General features: G+C 38.8%; 3 protein-coding genes across 5 annotated transcripts in view; 1 reads left to right on the top strand and 2 right to left on the bottom strand.

The window, feature by feature from the left end:
- The window catches only part of LOC138030157 (protein sel-1 homolog 3-like), a 25,350-nt gene extending 22,939 nt beyond the window's left edge, over positions 1-2,411 (bottom strand). The window contains exons 1-3 of the mRNA XM_068878037.1: positions 1,650-2,411; positions 421-481; positions 244-309 (exon numbers count right to left, since the gene is read on the bottom strand). Coding sequence (XP_068734138.1) covers positions 244-309; positions 421-481; positions 1,650-2,277 — 755 coding nt within the window. The 5' untranslated portion in view covers positions 2,278-2,411. The remainder of the gene's footprint in view (positions 1-243; positions 310-420; positions 482-1,649) is intronic.
- Positions 2,412-8,930: 6,519 nt separating this feature from the next.
- LOC138030158 (trace amine-associated receptor 9-like) lies at positions 8,931-10,559 on the top strand. Its single transcript, XM_068878038.1, has 2 exons — positions 8,931-9,473; positions 9,758-10,559. Exons 1-2 carry the CDS (start codon positions 9,073-9,075, stop codon positions 10,449-10,451), a joined length of 1,095 nt encoding a protein of 364 aa, XP_068734139.1. The 5' UTR covers positions 8,931-9,072; the 3' UTR covers positions 10,452-10,559.
- Positions 10,188-27,500, bottom strand: part of LOC138030155 (contactin-3-like) — a 21,552-nt gene continuing 4,239 nt past the window's right edge. The window contains exons 4-18 of one of the 3 annotated variants that reach the window (XM_068878034.1): positions 27,322-27,500; positions 25,247-25,522; positions 23,752-24,036; positions 21,854-22,099; positions 20,927-21,196; positions 20,271-20,555; positions 19,734-19,982; positions 18,761-19,015; positions 17,483-17,767; positions 16,138-16,455; positions 15,839-15,909; positions 15,013-15,226; positions 14,345-14,491; positions 12,082-13,043; positions 10,188-10,206 (exon numbers count right to left, since the gene is read on the bottom strand). The exon at positions 27,322-27,500 is cut by the window's right edge and continues 94 nt beyond it. In XM_068878034.1, the coding sequence (XP_068734135.1) occupies positions 12,100-13,043; positions 14,345-14,491; positions 15,013-15,226; positions 15,839-15,909; positions 16,138-16,455; positions 17,483-17,767; positions 18,761-19,015; positions 19,734-19,982; positions 20,271-20,555; positions 20,927-21,196; positions 21,854-22,099; positions 23,752-24,036; positions 25,247-25,522; positions 27,322-27,500 (4,024 nt within the window). In that variant the 3' untranslated portion in view covers positions 10,188-10,206; positions 12,082-12,099. Of the gene's footprint in view, positions 10,207-10,273; positions 10,399-10,621; positions 13,044-14,344; positions 14,492-15,012; positions 15,227-15,838; positions 15,910-16,137; positions 16,456-17,482; positions 17,768-18,760; positions 19,016-19,733; positions 19,983-20,270; positions 20,556-20,926; positions 21,197-21,853; positions 22,100-23,751; positions 24,037-25,246; positions 25,523-27,321 lie in introns of those variants that run through there. The other 2 variants (XM_068878036.1, XM_068878035.1) reach the window with 2 other exon arrangements.

Below are 27,500 nucleotides of genomic sequence, written 5' to 3' on the forward strand. Positions count from 1 at the left end.
GAATTAACTTCCATTTTTTGTTATATCTTTTGTTTTACTTAACAAAACAATGCCTTTTACTTGTCGACTGTGATTGCATATTAAGGCTCTATTACATGTACTTAAACTCAAGAATGGGGTCTGCCTGGGTCAAGTATCTGTTAGTCACTCCTGTACCCCTGGGTGAAAAAACCATTTGAAGCACACAAAAAAACAGTGAACGCACATGCGAACACACACATGCCTTCAGTTAACAAATCCTACCTTGGCTTTGCCCTGTTGTGTTCCTCAGCTAGTTCTTCTCTAGGCCAGGCCAATGGTGGAAGTGTCCTTGTTTCAAGCAAATTAAATGTAAATGTATTTATTTTTATTTTAGGAAGTTGTGGTACAACAGAAAGGTACTAAACTAGAAGAGCATCATGAACAAAAACACAGTGTTACCTTTTAACTCCTGTCTCCTTCCCAGTCAGAGCAACAGGAAAAGTGATCAAGTCAATGATGTCTGTAAAAGAAAGGATTTCTTGATCAGTGGCGCAGAAAAATGTATCATTATTACCGTATATATTATGATTGAACAATGAAATGATATATGAAATGGATCATATACAAACTGCAGATATGAAATCAAGTGAAGCTACATGTATGATCCTTGCAGTTATGAATGCAATTTGTGCAATTGCATAAAGAATCCTGAAAAATTCAGGACTCCAACGACCTTGGGAGCTGGTCATTTGTGGGTTCTGAATTTTTCAGGCTTCTTTATGCAATTGCAAAAATTGCATTCATAACTGTGAGGATCATAGCTTCATTTGATATCATGATTGGTTAACATGTGTGATAAGTGCGATGTGAGCTATAGCATGACATGCCAGTCTCGAAGTCCTCTCGTGCAAGTTAGTATTACTCCATTTGACTGTGTCTGTTGTGATAAAGAATTGCGACTAGCCTTTGCCATTGTTCTTTGTCTGAATAACATTACTTAACATTAACCAAGTACTTTTCATAAATGTGCAAAACTAACACCCTCCTGAATTCATAAATGTTCCAGTATTGAGTAAGTAGTTTTTTACCTCTTTAGACATTATTTTAGTTAGTATGGTGCATACAAGTATTCTAAACCCAAAATTAGAAATTATTCACCAAAGTGTCAGACAATGAAAGTGATAAATAAAAGAATTCAGCTGTATGGACCTCCGCTTTCTTGAATAAACAACGACAGCAGGTCCATTGACACTATAATATAAAATTACAATAACAATATTATTTTTATTTTCACTTGATTACTTATTAACTCATGGACAGTGCTGAAGGATATCATGTAATTCCTTTTCACAAAACTCTGCAAGTTGGCAACCAATAACAATATTCTGTAGGTGGCAATTGACCACTTATGGTTTGATCGTTAATTTATACAAACCAAGCTTTGAATAACCTAAAGCCTGAAGTCAGAAAAGTTCTTGCTATCTCAATGAAAAGACTGGATATTGACATAGTTTTAGATCTGTTCAAAAATCACATCAACAAGTGAAACAAACAACCACATAATATAAACAATTTGCTCCACTGGCAAGTGGCACCTTAGAATAGACTTTCTCTTTCATGAAGTGCCCACTCAGAGAAAAAAAATGAAACCTAAAGGGTTGGTGGAAAATATTGAAATTCAAACTTACCATTAAGACTGTGACATTTATCTATCTTCTGTTTCCTTCTCATTACATGTTTCCAAGGCCATTTAAAACTGAATCCAGGTTTGGAAGGCCTACTCCATGGTGGAGTTAAAGGTAAGCGTTTGAAATCACCCGCTAACACAGGTTTAAAGTCTAATCCATCAGGGGAAAGGTCTAAAAGCATCGCAGTGATTTGAATTTCTTCGATAAATAGATCAGGAAACAAATTTAGAGCTTTGTTTTCTAGATATACGAGTGAATCCCGAAGATGAACTTTTATACTTAAAGTCTGTGTTACTTCAGTACGATGAGCGATCGCAACATCATATTTGAACTCTGTTCGCTGGCTGTTTAGAACTCCAGTTGAGGTTACTTCGAGCGTCAACAATCTTTTATCCTTCGTCCTGTAATTGAGCACAATTTCGAAACTTGGTTGCGTTTTGCACGGTGTATCCACTATTTTGACAAAGTCATCGTAACTTTTCACAGGTTGGTTGAAGTCCAAAGGAATATCTAGCGTAACACTCGGCGCTGTTTTCGTTGCATTTTCAACCGTAAAAAGCTGCAACAAACACAAGACAAACAGGAGAATGCAACTCTTCTCCATTCCGCCGTTGTGCACAACAGACATCCCACAGGTTTTAACTCCAGTTTTCGATCGGGTGCTAAGTTACCAGACATCATTTTAAAGAATTTGGAATAAATTTATCAATTCGATCCTTCAATTGAACAGCAGATGTTTCAATGAACTTCACTGTCAGTGGAGATATAGTTATATTCCATTCCACATCTTCCCAGGGAGTGGAAATCGCACAATATTCACCGATTTCGACAAGTTCTTCAAAGCGGTGAGCAATTTTCAGCAGGCGTTCCTCGCTCGGCGCAGTTCAAAGAAGGCTGGGTACAAGTTTCGATCACTTCCGGGTGGTTTCCTTGGTAATTTGGTCCTTTATCAGATATATCATTAAATTGTGATTCACATATAACAAAATGGCAGTGAAAGTAAACACAGAAGGATCAATCGCTTAACGATGGTGATCGTGAACGGGAAGCGCAAAAAAAATTATGAATGTTTTTAAACTTTAGCTTTCGTATGCAATAAAAGATTGTCAAGTACTTGTGAAGAATTTAAATTTCGTGGCTGGTATGACAACTCCGTTGATAAAACCAAATTTTTGTATACTACTTCCCCACCGACGCAGCACCACAGTTTCTTTAGAAACTACCCCCTTCATTATTATACAAAGTAAGCTGATATCATAGGGCTACCGCTGGTGCAACACATAACTCTCGCGTTCGAACAGCTAATTCACCGCGACTACTTTACTTTCCTTTGAACAGCTAATTCACCGCGACTACTTTACTCTAGTGTTTGGTGGCGAGGTGACTTCGAGTTGGTTGGCGGTGAGGTGGTTTCTTGGTGGCGAGTTAGTAGGTGGCGAAACTCCCTGGTGGCGAGATGACCGGTAACCGGCGTTCCGTCTCGGCCAAGAGACTCATCAGATACTTTTCGTATATGGAGAAAAATAGAGTAAAATGGATAGTTAAAAATACAATATTTAAATTCTTAAGGACGGTGCCTACTACATGTAATTCAAAGATATTTAAGCGCGGTTCACTAACTATGCGGGAAAAGCAGATCTTAACAAGTGTTTTGAAATCCAAAAAGAAAATTCGGGGTAACCACGCATTTTACAAAGACAATTAATCAACAATATTTGCAAAAAAGCTTTGAAGTGCAAAGCAATGTATGGTGTTCTTTTCCAAAACTGAATCTCTGAAAAATGCGTGGTTACCCACAATCTTCTTTTCGGATACCGAGAGCACTTGCTAAGTTCTGCTTTCTCCGCATAGTTTTAAACTGCGCAAAAATACCCTTGCATTCACGGTAAGCACCACCAAAAGGAAACCCCAATCAATATCTTGAGAACGGATGCGCAATAACAATAGTAGGTACCGTCCTTAAGCCACTCGAGTATTGCGAGTATGGTTAAGTCTTTTTACAACTAGAGACTAGAAAACGGTTTTAACTTTTTTAACCTTCTCAATAAAAATTTTTATACATAGCCATTTAAAACATTTTGTCCACATTGGAAATAAAACTTTAAAGGATTCAAATAATAATTTTAACTTTAGCCCGAGGTGAGATCTTCAACACCCCCAAACGCCTTGAGGCATTAAGACATAATCGTTCCTATATCTTTCCTCGGTTTTTAAGAGTGCTCCAATAAAAAGTGATCATTTTGATCCTCTTTAAAGTCGATTGTATGAATTTGCTTTTTGAATTTAAATGAAATATCATGCAGATATCCTTCCTTCCATAAATCACGTCAATGATCGATTTAGAAACCGATAACAGAAACGACTACTTTTCAAATTTCAGAAATATCTTTGATGATAGGAAACCATTTATTAACAACAAACCCTTAAGCTTGTGAATGTAACAGGTGTTCACAGCCGACAATATTCAAAGGATCATTCGTTGCCAAGATATAATTTTTGGCAGTATAGTAATGACAAGTGCTCTGGTTTTTTAATTTTTCATGTCAGCTGAGTCAGTAATGAAATGTCTTTTATTCAAATAATCGTAGGCTAATTTTGAATTCGGTTTGCTTCGTAACGGGCTAAGTAAATGTGATTCGTGAATAACTGGTATTAGTCTCGATTCTAGTCACGGTTTCAAATAAGCGATACCACATATCGACGCAGTTGGATCCAGAAGTGTGACAATACTATTGAAAAAGTTGAGAAACCTTACGATTGTTCACTGAGTAACTACATGAACAGGCTTAGTTTTACTGAAACTATGGCGCCGTACTTGTGTTGGTGAGTGAGTGAAGCATGGTCCACGAATTGACAAATGAGCCAGCTGACGTTCCAAACGTCAGGGCCGGTCGTGAGAATTTTTCAATTTTCGTACCGTAGTCAATTTCCTCGTATCTGACTTATGTGTTTCATCTAAGTTATTTGTAACTACAGCCCATTGCCAGCGACAATTTTATGGCCTCATTAATTAAATCGAGTCAGAAAGCGATATTTCCGTGTTCACAAACTTGGAAGTAAATTTTAACAACAAAGATTACCTACTTGAACTCACTTTGAACAGAAAGATGAAGCGAGCTATTTAACATGATGAACGACGACTTCTCAGACTTCTTATTGGGTAAGCAAAAAAAAAGGATGGTACAATATTAGTAAATTAAACGCCCGTCATTTACACTTGGTCATCAATAACAGCCATATCCTACAAGCGTTTTTCAAAGCTGTTAAAGATCTTCTTTTCACAGTACTTATTCCGCAATTAAAATGCATGCATGCATTTTTGTATTATGTTTTGTTGCCGTTGCTGGCATTTCATAAACTCGCATATTGCTCATTTCTTGGTTGACTTGATGGCCGATATCTATAAAGTTATGGCTTCCCGGGAAGCCTTCTGTTTCAGTAGCGCCGGTTTATCTGAAATCCGAGGATCTTCTATTATCCGTTTAATTTCGGCTGTTGATTGCGAACATTTTGTTTGGCATTAGAGAGATCTTAGTCGATAGCGTATTTGTGCAATTTATGCATTTCTCCTCAACAGAATGCGGACAAAGGGGCAAAAGATTAAATTCGAAATTGCATACGCGAAAAATGATATGTTTTTTTTATAAAGCTCCCAAGGACATCCACATTTTCCGTCGTGAGGGTAAATTACATTTAAACGAAGACAGGTGTTCTGTACATATTACCAAAATATAACTTCCTGTTTGAATGTTGATCAAAAGAGATAACTTGAGCTAGCAAGGCGGGGAAATATTGCTGGTGCAAAGTGGAAGCAATTTGATGTTAAACAGATCTTTGTCAAAAAAAAGGAGACCCGTCGAGTACAGGTATGAGTGAATGAACTTTTAAAAGTTATATGATCTTTCTTTATTCAGCCGGTTTCGGTTATCTGTATGGAAAAACAAAATGACGAAATACGCTTACTGGGCGAACTCAGTTTGCCCTTTGAAGAGAAGTCACTAAAATAGCTAAACTGCAGGGGAACCCAACAAGAATATTGTTCAAAACCACTTAAAAATACAGTTGTTAAACGTATTTTAGTATTTAAACGGTAGATATAGCCATATTTTTATCCCCTAAAAATTTTTCATCTGTTCGGATCTCCTTGCTGAAAGTCTAGTGATCTGAAAATTATAGAAATCAAAACTTATCTTTTCGAAAATTTCAGGCAGAAAAAAGGCTCCCGAAAATTCTGGGTGACCTTTTTAGGGTAAAAATCCGTTAAAAATGGGCAATGATACCATTTTTTGGATGTTGGAAAATCCTAGGACAGGCAGGCAAGCAAGAAATTTTACAACAAATGTTCCGAAAATTCTAGATCTCAAATCGTCTTCCGAACAAATATTTTTTGAAAATTGACGTTGGGTGCCCCTGAAACTGACTAACAGGAAAAAACTCAGAAAGCCTGGTTTTTTTCGATGCCAAGTTGGTACGAGAGAACTGAAGCGTTCAGAAACCATTGTAAAATCCCCTTTGGAGGAAAGTACTTATAATACGAATAATACCTGGCAAATTGTAAGACGAAATAGTTAAGTGGTTGAGCAGAGTCAGCATTGGAATCGCACGGTCCGATATGTTGGAGTCCTGCTGAAGAGTAGATGTTTTCAGGTTTCTTATTAAAGACAACTTCCTAAGTTGTTTCATTAAGTGCGATAACCTTTGCTTAGGAAATCGTTTTATATCGACAGTTCGCATCAGTATGACTTTCATATATTGGCTTCAGTCAGAAAAAAAAACTGTACTGTTTTTAAAATGAGTTTATAGAGCCTCCAATAAATTGTAGGATTCTTACGAGCGACGTGACTCTTACCGATAATTATCCAAACTTTGGGAAAAAAGAATGTTTAATATTATCGTCTACATTTGATAATGTAAAGGAAACCGGAAAAATAAAGGCAATTTCAATGGGGTGGTTTCAGTCTATTTACATTGAATCAGTATTAAAATATTTCCCTAACCAAACAGGGAAAAGGTAAATTAACTTGGAACACAAAAAATGATGTACCACCGCTCGCAGTTAGCTACAGCTATTCGACGCAAGCAGTGGTTTGAGGCATAGAATTAAATGTTATTTCACAACATATAAAAATAACTTACTGAACTAAGTATGAAGTACGAATCAGGTAATGAAACCAAAAAAGCCAAGAAAAGGAATTCATAGGAAAGTTAAACAAATTACATGAGAAGCTGGAAGGACAATGCAAATATAATAAGTTCGGTTTTCAAGGCATATCCAAATCCGACAAATCAAATATAGTCATTTGCCTCCGAGAGTTTCTGAAGGAGCATATTGTAAATGTTGCGTTTAAATTTCGTTTTAGGCATTTGACGAAATTCATTAGATAAGCTATTCCAGATTCTAACACCATTCCTTGAAAAAAACATATTTTGCTTGTTTATTCTAGAGTATTTGAGAAAGAAGTTATGCACCGATCAACTCGAAACTTCAACATCCCCTCTCCCAGGGCAAACCACGGGAATTTGCATTTTTGAAGATTGGATCGTTAAAATTCCCAGCCCCTCGGGCCAAAATAGTGTTCAAATGCCCTACCGTGTCGTCGGATTTGTCTATCTGTCCCCAACTTTTGAACACCCTTTTTTAAGCCAATCGCTCACAAATGCTATATCTCTTCCTTTAAACTCTTCCATCTCGTCCAAACATGTGTTTTATGGCTGTTGGCGACCTCGGCGCCCGAAAAAAATAAAATCATTTGACACCTGACTCTTCCAGTTAAAATTTCCCCACCCCATGCAGGCAAAGGTCAAATTCCCCATACGCCGGGCACAGAAGATAGTCAAATGCCCGGGGTTTGCCCGGGGGGGGGGGGGGGGGATGTTGAAGTTTCGATTTGATCGGTGCATTACCTCTTGTTGATGATCTTATGTTATGACTGAATATTAAAAAGGAAAATAAGAACTTCTTTCCACTTTTCTGCAATGTTTGAACTCCTGAGTTTCTTAAAATAAAGAAGCCAGCTTACATTTTAGAAAGTCAAATATTTCAACTCTAAAAATATGAAAGAAAGTAGAATTTTCACCGCAGATTCGAAAAGGTATATCAAGTTGTTGCGCAGGCTTGTTCGCAATTACACATTAACAGGTTTTTTTTTTATTTGACTAGGCATTGGTTTGAATAGAGCCACATTTTGCTAAGACCGTTATATCGGTAGGTGATATAGTTGCACTTATAGCAATTGAGATCGTTGAATTTTAATACAGCTAGGTAAAGGAAGACGAAGATATATTAATGTTAACGGCGTGGAAAAGGGAGTTTCCGGAAGAAATTTCATGTTTCGAACGTAATTAAAGGAGACAAAGTCACTGCCAGTTTTTTCCTAGCAATTTACCGTTCGATTTGAGTTCTAAACACAAAAGGCAGTCTCAGCAATTAAGAAGATAATCGGATTTATGGTAGTTGCCGGGAGCCTTGTTTTGAAATGATAACGATGTAGATCTTTTTAAGGCCTCGAGAAAGAAAAGACAATTTGCAAGAACTATTATTCGCTTTGTCCAAACGACTGGTCTTTTAAACATGTTTTCAACGTAAGAAAGGATGATTGTACAGCATTAAAAGTTCCAGGGTTAACTTGAAAAAACTTCGATTTTATGATACTGAGAAAATTGTGACACCCAAATCAAACTGCTGATTCCATGATATTCCATCATTTTAAATATGCCATATTAATTTCAAAGCAATCCTAAACTTTCTAGAGCGGAAGCAATATTTTGAATTAAAACAAGTTAAGAAATAAAGTCGTGCGTTGACAATAAAAGCTTACAGGCAAGATATCATGGCTGTTGGCCTAAAATATAGTTAGAAAAGATGACTCTCCTTTTTAGACATTGACATTCTCTTTGCACATTGCACGCACTAAGGTACCTACAAAATCATGGGTCATGGGTCATGGGTTTATCAAAGTAAGGAAACCATGCCCTCCTAGCTATGAGATCTTTTGTGGGCAAACGAAAAGTCGTTCGTCATTCAAACCTGTTACGGAAGGAAGACAAATAGCACTATTTTTCAGTTCAAGTAGTTTAAACGGAGAAATTGTTTGTGTGAAGCAAAAGAAAACTTTTTTATACAAAGCGCTTTTTTCTTATTAATAGAATGCATTTGGAAGGGTATGCTTTAGTTCTCAAATTCAGAATTAAACGATTTCATGTGCTGGCAAACTCGTTAACTACACCTAAATGTAAAGGGCTAATCAGTTCCGTTCAAAAATTAACACACAACCCCTTCACTTTTCAACAGCTTTGTTAAAGTTGCGAATTCTGGAGGTGTGGATCAATTAATTGTGGCCAAATTTTAAACCACAGCGGACAGCCCATTCGAAGGACGAACTGACTTTGTGAAACAGGAAAGTACAGGAACACCAGCTTTAAAATGAACATAACCCAACCAACCCACTGGAACAACACCACAACATTACAAAATTTCGTTATATCAAGGAGCAATCTGGAAATCTACACTCAAGTAACCGTTTTGGTTATAATCTCCATCAGCAGTGTTTTTGGCAACGCTTTTGTCGTGGGGATTGTAATTTGCAACTACAAATTACATAAACCGACTTATTACTTCATCTGCAGCCTTGCAACTGCGGATTTTCTGGTCGGTACGATCTACATACCGTTTTACATCGCCTCAACACTAGCGCAAGAGTGGCAGCTGTCATTTACGTGGTGCAAATGGCACGCAGCGTTAATTTCACTGAGTTTTAATGCCTCGCTTATGACATTGTGCTTGGTAAGCGTTGATCGCTTTCTGGCCATAACGGATCCCTTACGGTGAGTCGTAACTTACGCGTTTGAGCAAAAAAATTAAGTACTCCAACGGATTTTAATGGACTGAGAGAACGTCATTGTCATTGAGATGTAATATTAACGCATTTCTGTGGATAGTGTCTCGTTGTGGCTACGAAGCAAAGCCCAAATGTCGTCGTGATGTAAGAGTGAGTGAGTAAGTAGGTGTCCAAGTCGTTTTTGCAACGACATAAATCCTCGACATGCTATTGTTCTACCTAAGGAGCTTGATAATTCTACATTTCAAATAATCTTCCTTGTTTGATTAGGTATCAGACTACGTCGACAACTGGTCGTTCAGCCTTGCTTCTCCTAGGTGGCTGGGCTCACTCCATCTTCTGGGCCGTTGCACCACAAATAGGCTGGGGCGAGGTGGTCTACTATTCCAAGACTTCCACCTGCCGTCCAAACTGGGGCGCGAAGGGGCTGAGTAGCAGAATATATGCACTGGGTATGGCTTTGTTTGCCTTCACCATCCCTGTGATTTTAATGGTTTTCTGCTACTGTCGAATATTCTTTGTGGCCAGATATCACGTCAAATGCATTAAAGAGAACTCCGTTCAAAACAGATCCTCTTCTGATGCGTCGAATCAACGGGCCTTCGAAACAAAAGCCTTGAAAACTCTTCTGCTTGTTCTGGGAGCGTTTGTGGTGTCTTGGATTCCTTACACAATGATTACTCTGGCTGCCTTAGTGACCAAGGGATCATGGGATGTACCTAGCAACGTTTTGAACGCAGTGTTAACAATTACCACTTTGAATGGCTGCTTGAACCCAGTGATCTACGCTATAAGAGATCAGCGGTTTCGTTCAGGAATAAAAGTTGTGTTATGTCCGCTTGCGTCAAGAGGCACTGGAAAGTTCAATAGCTATATATCTTCAAGTGGATCTTCGGCCAAGCGAAACGCACCTACGAGCCAAAACTTTGAGTTAGGGAATATAAACTTTGCTCAAGAAAAATAACAAATAAAGTAAGTTATTTTAGAACAAGAATCTCCTCTCAGGGTCATGTAACAATCACGCATTCTGACATTTGTCATTTCAAAGAAGGAGCAAAAAAAAAACAAAAAAAAAAAACGGACAGGAACCATTTAAAGTTGTTTTTCATTTCGCACGTCTACTGAGAAGAGAATCACGCAACATTTTTTTAATAAGGCGTAGTTTACAATAACTTCCACGAATGTAGTTAAAGACAAATCAGTAAGATTCAAACTTTTTACAAAATTGTAAAACGCTCCACAGATTTTCTGCTTTAAGTATGGAATGTTCTTCGTTACTTTGACAAATTACGATTGAGGAGCTGGCAACGATCTGTATGTACGACTGAGTAGCTCGACTGAGTAAATAAAAAAGCAAGTAAATCAAAAAAAAATTTCACACAATTAAAACTTCCATGTTTTTCATTTTTTCTAAAAAAAAAAAGTTACTTGTAAACTTTTCACCAATACGTAACTCGCACGCATGTTATTTACAATACTTCAGCGCTTGACCCTTTGACACCCAGGAGTGATCAGTACCTGAATTCTCCTCACAATTTCAATGAAATATTAGTCAGACAGGTATTGAGAATGAACACTATTATCAGCTTAAAAGGTGTGATCTTGATATAATACCAAATTCTCACGACTAACCAACAAAGAAAACTATGGTACTAGTTAGGAGAATGAACGATTCGATCGTGGGAACGAAAGTGTTAATTTGTTCCGGCGTAAAATATTTAAAATTTACATTCTTTTGCTCAGTGGTTTGGCATTTAAGCATGCACCGAGACTGTTACCGTAACGTAATTTTTGGTTTTAAATCACTGACCACATTCTCAGCCAATAGGAAGCAAATTAAGCTGCCTCCGATTGGCAAGCACTTGTTATCGCGCGCTAAGTACTTTGCGACATGATTGGTTCATTTGACTGGCTACGCGTGCTGTGATTGGCCAAGGTCACATTTTTAGTTTTAGCTCGACAACAGCTTCGACAACACAATAGGCCTTATTCACGATAGCCACCATGTTGTTTTTCAAATTGTCATGCAAATTGGCCATGTGTTATGCTGGGGGAAAAACATTGGAAAAAAGGCAAATTGCGGAAAATAGGCTCGTCGAAATATTGAAATAACATTGCTAAAAGTACATTTTAGAATTTAGAATTAAGTACCTTTTATAATAATTATATATTTGCCTTTGACCGTGATTTTGACTTTCTACTTCGTTATCTGCTCATTTTTCACTAAAAAAACATCGAAGTAACTACTTTGTATGACTACTATGTGTAGCTACTTTGCATGATAATAGCAAATCCAACATGGTGGCCATCGTGAATAAGGTCTATTAAAATTCGCTCCTCCAAAAACAACAAGGCCCGTATCGCAATAAAATGAGGGGGTAAGGGGGGTGGGGATGGCTTGCCAAATACGTTTAGTTCATATTTTGTATAAAAGAAAAAACTTGCCACCTTTGAGGAGACAAAGTCGGTTTGCGAATTGAATGAACGAGTTGATGTTCCCTTTCCAAATTCTCGCCAAGCCTCTAAGCAAGTAATTTTGAATTAAGCTGGTCAAAATACGAATATACAACTATTTATGTTGACTAAAACATTACCTAGAACTGATTTGGTGTCTAAATCTTAGCAAAAATATCACTATCATTGTTTTCAGATTCATCATCGCTGTCGGCCCACAGCGCAACGCGGTTCCTCTTCCCCGGCAAAGCCATAATTTCAGGGGGGAGGGGTCTCTCCCACTCTGGGTCAGCAGTAGGATTTGCTGATTTATGTGGGGGTGGGGGTGGTGGAGGCCAACTCATAGAATCATCTTCCGACGTATCACCGTCATACTGTGAAGATCCGTTTGTCAAGAGTTCATTTTTCGCCCTTCGAGGAGACTCCTTAGTAGCTAGTCGATTTTTTTTCTTTGAAAGATCAACTTGAGCATAAATTGGGGGTTCACTTGATGTTGGCCCCGTTGCAGAATACTCAGCAGGGTCCTTCGCTGAAATGTCGGGACCAGTCCTTCGGGTTTCAAGGTCTTTGTGGACCTGGGGCTGGTGGGTATCAACTGGAGGTGGAGGAGGGACCCAATCAGGCGGCCCATATTCCTCTTCACTGGAGGACCCCTCTCGCTCCACCGCGGCAGAGTCCTTTGATTTTGTAATTGCAAGGCCAGAGCTTTCTCCAGGTCCCTGGTTAACTTCAACGCTTGCAACAACCGTTGTGCCATCCTTGTGTGATGCCTCAGGACTAACTCGAGGTTGGTAGTTCTGCAAGCGGACAGCAGCTTCCACTTCAGTATATTCAGAGGATGGCAACGGAGCGTGACTTGGCTCCGTTGGATTTAGGTAACGCAGACGTAAACTTTGCGCTGGCATTGAATTTCTGTCGCCTGCGAACATTTGTTCATCAATCTCGTCATCTACGGCCGCAAAGTTGTACGTTCCTTCCACACTTCCGTCGCTTTCATTACTCGTCGATGTGCGCGAGGTGCTCCTTCCTCTTTGATCTCTGTTTTGGATGATGTACTTGAGAGATGGATCTTCTGATAGGTTCTCAATATGAAAGCTCTGGCCTAAAACACGAAATGTGAAATCTATGTCAACATCAGAATGAAAGACTGAAAGAGAAACATCAAGAACAAAACAGTCACCGCACCAGTGATACGAACGCGCTTGGCCCAGTTTCTCACCACCAGCTATCTCAGTGCGCTTCGTAGAAAAAAAAACTGAGAGGGTGTACCTGCAAAGAACAGTTTTCTAAAAGCTCCCTAAAAACTGCATTCGACGTGGCCATAGAGAAGATAAAGAAGACCGCGCTCTCCATAACGTGTCCTTGCATATTGTATGATGCATGAGGCATTAGTTGCTACTAGGATTTCCACTCTAGTGGACGGACAGGAGGTTTAAATTCTGTCGTAATTTAGCCGTAATCTTACTCCTACAAACCCCGCGGGTAGAATCTTGTGAGGAGGTTTAGGGTTATTGCAGACACTTGATTCATTTCTGTTTCTGCATGTTACCTGTGTTCATTAATTAAATTGCCTTATACTTACCAAACCATTAATTCAGCTTTTTAGCTGTAAGTGGTTTCCATAAACAAACAACAGGGAAAAACGAGGTTACTCATTTACGTTGGAGTAAGTTGTCTGGTAAAACAAAAAACCTATATGATGCGTATCAAAGAGAGAAAACTCGCTGAATCTTTCAATTTAAAAATGCGACTACGCGAATGATAATATGGCTTCGCCAAATGTAACCTCAAATGCTGGCGAACTCGAAACTAAAGTTCTTTTCGCCAAAGGTAACACAGGAGAGGAAAAGAGCTGGGGAAAAGCGCTGACCTCCCACATCGAGTCTTTCATCCTTTTGTAATACTTGAAAAAAAAAATCAAGACCCACTTGTTTAAGTGGTATTTACCCCACGAGAACATCAAATACAGGAACTACCAGTACTATAGCTACTACAGGAACTACCGGTTCTACAGCAACTATCAGTACTACAGCAAATTCAGCTACTATAGCGACTACTGGTACTACATTAACTACAGCAGTACATGGTACCTCAGCAACTACAGCAACCACCGGTGCATCAGCAACTACAGGCACTACATCAATTTATTATTATGGCTACTACAGCAACTACTAGTGCTACCAGCTACTACCTGCACTACTTCCGTCATAGGTAATGCATTTTTTGCATTGTATAGTGCTCGGGACATTATACGCAGGCTTATACCAAGCACCGACCTCAAATACCACCAATTGGGCATGCACAACTTAACTGACGCCTCTAAGCAAGAGGACCGATGACTCAAAATACTATGCTGGATATGCAATGACCAGGATATAACTTTTTAGACCAAATTTTACATACGTGATGAGCTGGATTGTCTTCGTTTTACACAAACAAACACAAAGAGCCCAAGTAACAGAAGGACTCCAATCACCGCACAAATGACAGCAACTAAGAGACCAGAAGACTCCTCCTCGCTGCCCATCTTTGAAGACTCAGCAAAAGCATCTGAAGAAAGAAAGCATTGCAAAGGCTCACACCGAAAAATCAAAGTTGCATTTTAGAGGGATTTAGAGTCGTGAGATGGAGATTACGTAAAATCGAGCATATCCTTAAAGCTCTGAAAAATGACCAACGTGTGGTTTTAAACAGTGAACTCCCGCCCAGCATCCCCTAAGAGATTTTACTCGTTCTGCACTTTTCAGGAAATCCGCTGTAAACCATATCGTCTTTTCATCGAGAAATAAATTGACCACCAAAACATTTCTATTACTCAATCATGCACAATCTTAGCCGATTATTCAAACCGCTCACCACAGATAATAAAAATTGAAAGGCACTTTATCGAGGTAAAAACATATTCATTATTCACTTCCCAACGAACCGTCAACCTCGTTATCAGGACCTTTCCTTTCCACCTCACCTCAAAGCGAGGGAAAGGTCGTCAGAACGAGGTTGACGCAACCGCTATTTCTTGTAGATTACAATTTTATAGTCACGACCTGTCAGGCTAAAGTAAATGAACTCACTGGTATCCGTCCTGACGACTAGCGTTTCAGAAAAAGGACCAATCCCAGCATTGCTGTACATCCGGGCTTTAACTTCATATTCCGTATTGGGTTCAAGTTCCAGAATGAGGTGCACTGTGTTAGACATGCCAACAATCTGTAACTTCGTATAAGCAGCTGTGCTCTTGTGTTTTTTATACCGCAAATCGTAGCCAGCGATCGAGTACGAAGGAGCCTACAAAAAAAAAATGATGATTTAAAGCTTTACACTTTATTTTCGGAAAGAGGTTCGCGCTAAAATTGTCAGTGAGTCTTGGTTTGGCCCTGCTTTGCTATGCTTGAGTGATTGACCAAAAAGTCTCTCGCATCAAATGAAAAAGCAAACATGAGAGGCGCACTACTTTTCCGTGCATAGCACCGGATGCAGATATAGAGCCTATTCTATTCACTGATGCGATCAACGGCGACATGCTTTACTCGCAATGGAAAAAAAATTACAAATTAATCGAATTCAATTTTTCGAAGATAACTTTAGATTCTCAACATCGCTTCCATGACCTCATGTGCTCACACTTTAGTCGGTTGGACTGAGGATTTGTATTGAATCACTGTAGCTTGGATTTTACTAAACTCAAGAACATCCCACTTTCAGGGGCCGCTGTCCCTTTCGGTAGAATTTCTATTCTAACTGCCGTCTTTCATCAACCACGCGGTAAACGAAAAAGGTTGGGAAATAGTTATATTCAGACACTTCAACATAAACCAAAAGCGATTAAAAATGTTAATGCCAACAAAACACTGATTTACTAAAACAGAAGAAAACTGAGAAAAAAAGTGTGCGGATTACCTTCCATTTGACCATAATCTGATAAGCTCCATTGGATTCCGCAGTCAAATCCAAAGGCGGTGTAAAGGGAACTATAAAAAAATATAATTTGCCTCAGCCTAACACTTATTATAAGGAACCGTTGGACCTTATTACCACCCATCATGTACTCCAATTGGTGCCGTCAACACGCCCGCATAAATCTGTACGCCTGGCTAAAATGACCACACCTCAGCAGTGAAGATTTTGCACCAAAATAAAATCAGAATGTGGAAACTTTAGAATGAAGTCTACAAAAGTAGTCTTCTAATCTTCCTTACCTAACTGCCAAGTTCTCACTATCTTTGAAGAAGGCGGACTCCATCTTTCCACACCATCGCTTCGTCTTCTCCCAGCATAGATCTTTATACTGTAAACGCTATCAGGAAACAGCCCACGCAAGGTCGCGGTTTGTGGGCTTCCATGTGTCGAATGCGGAACAAAAAGGTCACCTGAAGTGTTACCATTCTGAGGGGTGAAGTGAATTCGGTACAATATGGACTGCTGATAGCCATTCAACATAGCTGGTATGAGCCAAGATGTGAAAACAACGCTGGCATTTTTGGCAGTTAGTTCCAGTTCTCGAGGGGCTGACGGTGCTGAAAAATAAAGAAATGACAAAACTGAGGAATCATAAGGAGGCGAGATGTTCCAGAGTAGCGAAAAAGGCAATGACAACGAAAATATTTAACAATTCTTCCATGAGCGCGTGCTGGATACGAGATGGTAAATAGCCAACGAGGCACGTAGCGCCGCGAGGGTTAAAGCCACTCCCATATCTAACCAGCGCGAATGTAATAATTGTTTTATTAAATTTGGACACTTGGAAATTAAAGGTAATCCGTTTTCAGGAAGGCAACACTTGACGCTATCAGTCTCCATATATGGGTCATACGGTATATCAGCTGATAACCGAGACTGAGTGAACCAATCAAAAACTACAAATGCGATATCCAAGGTCGAATATTCAATTAAGAATTGTAACAGCGTGCTATCGCAAGCTTTTGCGATTCTTCCAAATGGGTGGGTTAAGTCACCCTGCTAGCAGAGCCTTTGGCAATGAATAAATGGTAATGAATTTGTTGCTTGCTCAATTTTGGCGTTCTCGAGAAAGACTGTGCATGAATTGAGGAAGATCTTTATTGAATATGCGCTGCATGTTGCCAGGATACAGTTTCGAACCCAAGCCTAATATGCCAGATCTCGCCGCCATCTTGGTTTTTCACGGTACAGCGGGCTCAATTATAACCATCGGTTTTGTTACTAAACGGACGCTCGCACTGGAAAATCCGGTTTGACGAGAGAAAACAAGATTGACTAGTCCAGAAGTTCGGACTGCGGCGGCTTCAGAGAGTTGACGCGATTCGGGCAGAGCCTCCTTTTCTCCTCCTCAGTAAAGAAAAAGACGAAAGGAGGCTCTGCTCGCAGGGTGGGTTAAGTATCCTAGCACTGAATTGGTGCGGTTGTGAAGTAAGGACAGAGAATGAAGGATTCATTCTCATATTCTTTTATAGCCTGCGTAGCTGGCGTGATTGTTGGCGCGGGAGGCAAACAACAAGTGGCGAAGCCGCGCGGAGAATGGGGAGGGTAGTCCCCATTCTCCACAGGCTAATGATTTTACCATACCTCCCTCCAATGTTGTCACATTCCGTGATGATTGGCTGTAATTGCTGGTTCCCAGGCCATTTTTGGCTCTTACTCTAAACGTGTAAGCAGTGAAAGACCTCAGATTGTTCACAACAACTGAAGTCCCTTGAATGATCTCAGTGATTGGTTTCCAGGCACCTGACATATTCTTCACTTCAACCATGTATTGTAGAACAAGGTCCAATGGGTCTGCTGGAGTCCAGGTGACTTCTAATGATGTTTCCATAATACTTGTGATTGATACTTGTGAAGGTGATTCTGGAACTTTAATGAAAAGATTATTCCTCATACATATTGCTCCTTTTAAAGACTCTGCACAGTTGCAAATGACGGCTAGATTGCTTGGTAGCATATAATAAGGAAGTTTGTGAAATGTCAGCAAAAGAAAACAACTAGTTAACTAATAGTTTTTCTTGGGAGAAGGGCTGGCACCATGGTGATAGCAATCGCCTTCCACCAATGAGTCCAGGGTTCAATTCCCAAATTTGACATCCTAATAATTATGTAGCTTGAGTTTGTTGGTTCACTACTCGGCTATGAGAGGATTTTTTCCCTCCAGGTACTGCTTTTCCCTACCCCCTACAGCTTAGTAGCTAACAAGACTAAAAGAGCTCATCTTCACCCTGAAACGTTAAAGACAATGGACCATATTCATATTCTCAGTATTTGACTAGAACTAGCTTACTAGGGAATCTTTTCAAATGCAAATACTCTTTAATATATTCCCACACATTAGCCTCCATTACAAGCTAGTTCCAGTCCAATACTGAGAAATTGCCAATATAGTCTGTTGAAAAGCATAATCAAGATAAGTTTAAGTTCACATGGCAACCAGGTCCTGGTTGTTCAAAAGGTGGATAGCGCTATCCACTGGATAAATCACTATCCACCGGATAACTCAATTGGTATTGATAGTGTTCATCTGCTGGATAGTGATTTATCTGTTGGATAGCGATATCCACCTTTTGAACAACCCAGGCCAGGTGTACAATCAGTCATATTTTGTAGCTACTCTGATTGGGAATTAAAAGTAACTTAACAAAATTACAGTTCAGAGACCCAACTGTAACTAAACTGTAACTTTGTTAAGTTACTTTAACTTCCAAACCAGAGAACTGTAGCTACAAACTATGACTAAGGTTTTCTCGATGGTCACACTTGACAATTTCATACTCAGACTCTATAGTTAAAATCACCTTTATCAGCACAAGAAATTACACCATCTAAGTATTTCAAACACACGTCTAAGAAACTTACTTTTTGCAAGCTTTGCCACTGAATTAAGTGGATTGGTACAATTGCAGAGAAATAAACTGCCACGAGAAGATGAAGGCACACGCAGCTTGTCGTCACTTGTGACATCATAGTCAGCATACTTCAGCTTGTCTGGAAGTTTTGTATCTCCTAGGTACCAGGTCACCTTTGGAGAAGGATTCCCTTCCACAATGCAATGCATCAGGACCTTGTCAAACTCTGAAAAGGTCTGCTCGAAGTCATTAATCTCTGCTGTCGCTGAAGATAACCAAATTGAACACCTCTTCTTACTTAAAAACTAGTTGATGTATAGCAGGTGTAAATCAAGTTTTTGATGTGCGTGGAGGTTTATAGAGTAAGAGAGATAATGCTTACGTCAATAGCAAATGCAAAAACTTGGGTACTATTTCCAAGATGTTGTTCCTCATCCTATAAATTCTATATTGCTACAATCCCAGACGAATTAATAGACCATTTCACAGTTCTAACAAGTTACATTTACATACATGTAAGAAAAGCAGGGAGGTTTGTATCAAAAGGTCAACTCCAGCTTCACTTTTTTTCAAGGGCCTGGTAACTGAGCACAGAACTGCAAAAATGATCTGTTGGCTAACTCGAGTAAGTTTTGTGCAACAATATTATTATTATTATAATTACTATGCAACATCTAAAGAAGGATGTTGTTCTCCTCCTTTCTTATTCAATGTTGGATATTTCAGCAAATGATAATAATTATTCATTCTTTGGGTTTAAAATTGACATGAGGGGGAGGGGTAGAAGAGGAGGAGGAGGAAGCGATGCCGAACGGGAAGGGGGGGGGGGGGGATGGTAAAAAGGGAAAATAATATTGTGCATGAGACTATACCAATGTAGAATTTGCCTAGGACTGCCAAGATGCACCTTTTTTGACATTCTTAGGACATCCCACCACCATGGTAAAACTTTTTACTTAAGGCTTGCAAACAGTACAACTTACTTCCAATTGCCAATTGAACATCTCCTTCTGCTGTTCCACGATTGTTTCTTGCTTTACATTTGTACATCCCTTCGTCTGCTGGCTGCACATTTGAAACACTGTACAAGTTTCCATTTCCAGGCAGATTCTGTCCATTTCTCATCCATGAAATGACTGCAGGGGGATTGGACTCTGGTCTACACTCCAAGACAGCAGTACTTCCTTTGAGGACATACACTGGTGGTGGAGAGACTGGGAACCTTGGGGCAACTAAAAGAAAGAAAAAAGCCAAAACTTCTTGAAACAAGAACACTTTACCATCTTGAAAAGAACACCTACATGTGAGATATTTTGGGCAAACCTAAAACCTAAAAATATTTTTAGCTGTCTTTTTAATGAGGGATGATGCAAGTATAAGGGGGTGGGGTGTCATTGATGGCTTTTTGTAAAATGGCACTTCACCCTGTACGGGACTTAATAAGAAATTCTTTAAATTTATCATTTTACCATTTTACCAGGCCTTTGCTGAATCAATAAATAAGTAAATAAATGACTTACACAAAACATCCAAAAAGGCCTTTGCAGTCTTACAACCAGCTGTGTTGCAAGCCTTACAGATGTGCAATCCTCTGTTCTTGGATGTCACCTTTGTGTACTTCAGATCTCCGCTGGAATCAACCAGTACTTCAATGCCCATTACAATAATGACTGCTAGTCCACTGCCATCATCTATCAACCATGTTATAACTGGCTTGTCCGGTCCATGTGCACGACATGAAAGTGTTAAACTGCTTCCTTCTTCAATTGAAGTATTGATTGGTGTTGATGTGAAGACAGGGAAATCTGAAATAATTCATTTTGGCACGGATTGTTAACACTCTTTAATCCGTTTCCCAAAATTCAGTGACAGGAATTTATCAAGAGATAAGAACAGCTGGAATCTTTAATTTCTCACAACCAAAGATGAAAAATTGTGGAACATAGCAAGTCAAAGGCATTTTTTCCAGACTTTGTAAAAACAACGAAGCTAACCACTGGGGCAACTGCCATTCCTTTACCTCAGAATGGAACTAGCAATGTAGTTGTCCTTCTTTTGAAATGAAGTGTTAGACTCACTCATTGTCAATAATAAGTTCCTTGACCTTTTGGGATTTTGATCTACATTGGGAAGACAGTGAAAATTTTTAACATAATGATGCAGAAATTTTTCATACCAGCTACTAATAGAAATGCTTTTACTTCTCTTGTCCCTGCTTGGTTTTCTGCCTGACATGTGAACCATCCACTGTTGAGCTGAGTTACTCTTGTTACCAACAGAGTGCCATTGGACAAAATGACAAAGTTTGCACGAGTGTTGACAAGGGAATTTGACTTGTACCAGCTGATTGATGGAGTGGGATCTCCTGTTGCAGAGCATGGAAATGTAGCAGTCTGTCCCTTGGGAATTGTTTGATTCTTGGGAGATTTTATGAAAACTGGGGGTGCTGTAATATTGAAAAATGGTGTTAAAAAAGCCTTTTGGAACAAACGATCAATGTTATGAAAACAAACTAATTCACATTTAAGTTCAGGTGCCACAATTATGGATTCCACTCTTAGGATTACAGAGAAATTTGAGCAATGCATGGTATACAGATATTATATAACACAAACAATAAAATATTTCATACACCTCAAACTTTCTTGTCCATTATGTTAAAACACAAAAAAAATCCTATAGTTACATCCTTCCCCCTCCCCACAAAAGCAATGTTGGGACAAAGCTATTCGCGGTTCTACAGTACGTGATCAATTTGGTAGAGTGGGGAGCCAGGGAGCATTAATGTCGATCATATCAAGTTATGGTCCAAGACTTCAAAGAAGGGAAAAAACTCAACTTTTTTTGTCCATGATCTTAGATTTGATTGACAAGATGATCCTCAAGTGCCTATAGCATGTCTTTGTACTTAAATTGATCTTATGTTTGTGACTAAAAGTTGGTGGTACACTGAAGGTATAAACAAGGTCAGGGGTTCAAGGCCTGCCATGAAACCTTTTGCTACCTTCTTTTTAAATCAGTATTGAGATTTACTTCTAATACAGGCACAGATCAGCCTCATAAATAATATTATTTTATTAATACAATTAACCCTAACCCTAACCTTGAACTGTTAAGTAGAAGCTTCCCTCAACTAATCCCAAAGAATTGTTGGCAATACAAATATAGAAGCCTTGATTGGCAAAGTTAACAAGACTTAAGTTCAAGGTTTGCTGTTGGGTAATAACCGAGCCGTTAAAAAGCCATTGGTAATATGGAACAGGCACTCCTCTGGCTCCACAGTCAACAACAAGTTTGCTGTTTACATTGCTCGTCTTGTTCTTCAAAGGAGAAGAAAATCTTGGGGGAGCTGAAAAACAAACATTGTTTGCAAATGATTCAGTCAATAATTGAAATGAAAATAACAGCAGTTTATTTACTAGCAAAAGATGGTCTCACTACCACTAATTCCGTAGTTGAACCTTAATTAACAATAATAATGAAGGGCTGGAAGCAAAAACTTAGTAAGTGACAATATTCGGCCGATTTTTATTTGTGCTCAAAATTAGCCCAAATTTTGCATGTTGACTGGAAATGAATGTAAGAACATTGCTCTGATATTTTTGTCATCCAATGTGAGCGAAGCAAAGTACACAACAGGTGGGTGGTTTGAGCCACTGATCAGAGTTATTTATTTTATTTTTTGAGCATATCTCTTGTAACTTGAATTTCACAAAGATCAGTAAGATCGTGGAGAAAAACAAGAAAAGAAAAAAAAGAGAAACAGCTCTATGTGAACAAAAGAAAAAATAATAAGTCAGATTGGTGGCTCAAACCACCAACCTGCCGTGTACTTTGCTGCGTGCATCATTTGGATGAGCTACCGACGCACGCAGTTGCATTAGCTAATGCTATTAAATTTTATAATAAAAATTAACGGTAAAAAACTACGACGTTTCGAAGTCTCCATGACCTCATTATCAAGTAGAATGTTAAAACTGATGTAAAATTGTAGCTCAGAGATTATATACAAATAAAATGTGATAAACTTCATTAGAATAATGAGCGTTCATTGTTATTGGTGTTTAACGTGTCAGTTCGTGCAGTATATGTTTAAATAGATACTTTTGCACGTATTGAATCAGACTGCACGTATTGAATCAGACTATGTTAAACACCTATAACAATGAACGCTCATTATTCTAATGAAGTTTATCACATTTTATTTGTATATAATCTCTGACCTACAATTTTACATCAGTTTTAACATTATACTTGATAATGAGGTCATGGAGACTTCGAAACGTCGTAGTTTTTTACCGTTAATTTTTATTATCAAATGTATTAAATTTTAATCAAACAATGAAAGGTACCTGCTGCTTCGCTAATTCCATTGTTTTCAAACCCGATGCCGATAGTATTTTTGCATAGCTTATTTCTCAAAAATAAAGCTCAATGGGGAAATGTTCTTAAGCTCATTTCCAGTCAACTTGCAAAATTTGGGCTAGTTTTGTGCAAAACTAAAAATTGGCCGAACATTGTCTCTCACTGGGTTTTTGCTTCCAGCCCTTCAATTATTATTAAATTTTCAATCTCAGATACTGTGTTTCTAGCTCTCTGATTGGCTCACTCAATTTTAATTTCAGCACATGTACTGTATGACCTTATATGGAAACTGGCGTGCACCAGTTTTGTAAAATCAAATCAACTTCCCATTAAATTGAAACAGTTCAAATTTCAATGAAATTTATTAAAACAATAATAATTATTATTACCAGTACTATTCGATTTACACCTGCTAGATATGAAATTATTATAGCCATTGCTTAGTGCTACTCGCACTTTGTTGGCAATTTACCATCTCATAATTATCCAATGTACACTCATTGAATTATAATAAATGTTAAATGTCCATTGCTACCAACAATAATATTATTATCATTTTCAAAGAACAACTGTTTTGGACTGAGTGGTTATCAGGTGTTACCTTGATCACAGAGATTGCTGAGTGAAACCCCTTACCTAAAACTGTCAAGGTAGCTTCGACAGAGCGACGACCAACTCTGTTCACAGCAGTACACATGTATCTTCCTGCATCCACTTCTGTTACCATGGCAATACTCAAGGAGTTGTTTGCAAGAACTCTAGTTGAATTGGAGAGTGGAGATAGCAGGGTTACCATTGCACCACTGGGTGTGGTCCATTCCACGTAAGGTGTAGGGTCGCCTTCAATCATGCAATGGAACTGTAGTGATGAGTTCTCTACAACCACCTTGTTAGATGGTCCCGCTGTTATGCGAGGATATCCTAAAGGAGGAAAAAGATCTAGCAGATTGAAGGAAAGTTGAGTTTGTTGTCTTTTCAGTTTGGAGGAGGAGGAGCTGCAGGCCTCATTTCACTGTCCATATGTTTCAAGAAAAAATGTTGTTAAAGCACATGGTTATTGTGCTTTTAATTATTACTCATAGTTTTATCCTGATAAGACATGAAAAACTTGTATCTCTCTTGTATGTAAATTTGGTTTGTTCATTTGCTCATCCTTTCTGAAATTGGCGTAATTTGTATTTATTTCCAGTGAAACGTTGATGTATATTGTTAGAGTGTATGGTTATTTGCATGCATATCAAGTTGTGCCTCAATATTAAAAAGTTGAGAAATTGGGTCTCAACATGAAACTTCCGCTCCAACAAAAAATAACTTTAATAGGCCTTTTTTGGCAGCTTGTGATCACATTGCACAAAAACCACCAGACTGGAATTTAAATTACCCACTGAGACATCTAAAACAAACAAAATTTAAATTAACTTGCTTTGTTTTAGATGTCCCTGAGTGTGCCAGTATGGAAGTTTTTGTTGCGTGTATTCACTAAGCGGCAAAAGCCTTAATGTTTACCATCAAGTTTGTTTGAAAATGATTCAAAGTAAGAGCTTGCATCCAAAACATCGCCCTATGTAAAGGAATCCAGGTGGCTGTCACATTCCAGATCCCATCCCATGGATTCCGGATCCCGAATAGTGGATCCCCAATCCCAAGGACTTTGTGGATTCCAGATTCCAAACTCACTGCTTCTACCAAATGGATCTTGGATTCCATCAAAATCTATGGATTCTAGATTCCATACAATGGATTCCAGATTCCAAAGTCTCACATTTCCTGGATTCAAGATTCCTTCATATTGGGCGACAAAACAAATGAATTACAGATTTACATGTACCATAAGCTCTTTTTTGTTTCAACCTCCAAGCAGTACAGTCTTGAATTGAATTATTGCTACGGTTGCCCAATCATTATTGCCATATACAAAAGTTACTTTGCACTAAAAATAAGGGTATCCTTAACACATTCAACGCCTCAGTGCCCACAAAATAAGAAAGTGCAAAGATTTGTTGGCATGTCAGGCAACATGTGGGTGGGTGCCACAGAGGTAGCTGAGGTGACAAGAATCTTTTATGGTTAACTTTTGCATTTACCCTCTGGCCAGCAATAATTACATTTTTCCTAAGTTGAACAAACTTACCTTCAATACGAAGGAATGCTGCTGCTGTTATATCAGCCACTAAATTCTGTGCGGTGCAGAGATAAAGGGCATCATCTTCGGGTTGTAAATTAACAATCCTTAGTGATCCCGGTGAAGGTTCCTGTTGTCGATCAGCTGGAAGGCTTCCCCCTAACTTTCTCCATGTGATTTTAGGGGAAGGATTTCCTGACGCTGCACAGTAAAATGTTACTCGACCTCCCTCAGTAGCAGTTTGATTGACAGGCTTTACAGTGAAAGATGGAGGGGTGGGAGGGTCTGGAAAAATTTAACAACAGATTAAGTACTAACCTTTTATTAACTGAGTGCGAGGGCTGCACTGGGGTCAATATTGGCCCAAGGTTGTGGCAGTTTGGACTGAGTGCAGCGAGGTCCATAAATTTTTTTGAATTTCCAGAGAAAGAGAAAAAATATGGAAATGGACCATTTCCATGGTTATGGTCCGTACTATAAAACCCTGACCTAAAACTAGCCAATCAGAGTGCTCCAATTAGCCTGAGCATTGCTTGCCATATAAACTTCCAATGTTGAAATTAATGTGGATCTGTAGACTGTGGTCCTCTTTGTATGTGTCCCACCAGGCTACATGTATGTGTGTCTTGTAACACCGGACTCAGGATTTATAGATGTTCTTGTCACAAAAGGACCAATTCTTTTGGTCAGCAAAAAACTCTGCTCTAGTTCTTAAGTGTATACAGTTACAGATTGTCCTGTTTTAGCTCATGGCATTCATATTCCAGATAATTATCAAGGACTAAGAATAACAAAAATCTCACCAAGTGAAAAAAAGTGTTCTCCTAACCCTTTTATAGTGCTTATCCAGACATGATCTAAGCCCTTTAGAAGTCATGAAAAATTTAAATTTAAATTAATCCGTAAACGAATAAATAAGTTTTAAGTTTTGAGTTTTAAGTTTTTATGTGTTCTGGTAAATCGTTCCAAAGTTGTGGCAAGGTGACAGTGAAAGCTCTAGATCCATAAGACTTCATATTATAGCTGGTAGGGTTAAGACGGAGTGATGTAGGTGAGTGGAGGGTTCTTGGAGGACAGTGGAGACTTATCAGTTCTTGTATGTATGAGGCTAACAAATCATGCAAGGCCTTGAAAGTGAAAATTAAAATCTTAAACTTTATGCATTCATTTATTGGTAACCAGTGTAGATCTTTCAAGATGGGAGCAATATGGTTGTATTTCGAGGAAAATGTTATTAAACGTGTGGGGGCGTTTTGTACATACTGTAGTTTTTAACAGCATAATAATTTTCTGGAGATTGTATAGAAGGGAGTTGCAGTGGTCAAGTTTGGATGAGATAAAGGCAAGCACAAGTGTTTTGGCAGTTTCCATAGAATAGATATAAATTCTCTGATATGTGATAGATTACGAAGGTGATAGAATGCAGGCAGCATTGACATGGTACTGTCAAAAGTGACACCAATATTCCTGGCAGTTTGAGAAGGCTGGACGGTGTCTTGACCAAAGCAGATTGATGGCAAGCATTGCTGTAGTCTAAATTTTGAGTGAATAAAGAGGAACTCAGTTTTTTCTTTATTCAATTTTAGTTTGTTGACACTCATCCATTTGTCCAAATCAGTCAGGCATAGCTCGATACGTTCAACAGCTTCAGTCAGTTCCAGGTCATTATTTGTCGAAAAGGAAACGTAAAGTTGGGTATTGTCAGCATAGAGGTGAAATTGCAAGTTATGGTGTCGAAATAAGTCAGCTAATGGTGCAGTATACAGTAAATAGTCTTAATAGAGAATAGGTCCAAGCACAGAACCTTGGGGTACTCCACAACTGCGGTTACGAGATTGTGATTTATTCCCATTAATCAGAACAGATTAAGTGCGACGGGTAAGGTAAGATTGAAACCAGCTGAGAGCAATTCCGCTCATTCCAAATTTAGAGTTTAATCTATTAAGCAGGATTTCGCGGGCAATGGCGTCAAAGGCAGCAGACAGATTAAGAAGAAGAAGTATAGCGTGCGTGGTGGAAATCACCAAACCACCTGCTACACCAGCTTTTTTCCATCTCAAATAATATTCAGCAGTACTGCATACCATGAACTTGTAAAGCTGCACTTGCTGTTGTAATTCCATATGAATTCTCAGCTTCACAGATGTATAGGCTGCCATCATCACTCTTAAGCAAATTGTTTATTCTTAGTGATCCATTGATGAACACTTCAAACCTTCCACCGGTTGTTATGATGACACTGCTGTTTTTCCAGCGAACAGTC

This window comes from Montipora capricornis, chromosome 13 (assembly GCF_036669925.1).
Source record: "Montipora capricornis isolate CH-2021 chromosome 13, ASM3666992v2, whole genome shotgun sequence".
Classification (NCBI taxonomy): Eukaryota; Metazoa; Cnidaria; class Anthozoa; order Scleractinia; family Acroporidae; genus Montipora; species Montipora capricornis.

Coding starts and splice junctions, on each gene's coding strand:
- LOC138030158 (XM_068878038.1), top strand. CDS start 9,073: ATGAACATAACCCAACCAACCCACTGGAACAACACCACAACATTACAA. Junction 9,474..9,757: donor GCCATAACGGATCCCTTACG/GTGAGTCGTAAC, acceptor TTGTTTGATTAG/GTATCAGACTACGTCGACAA.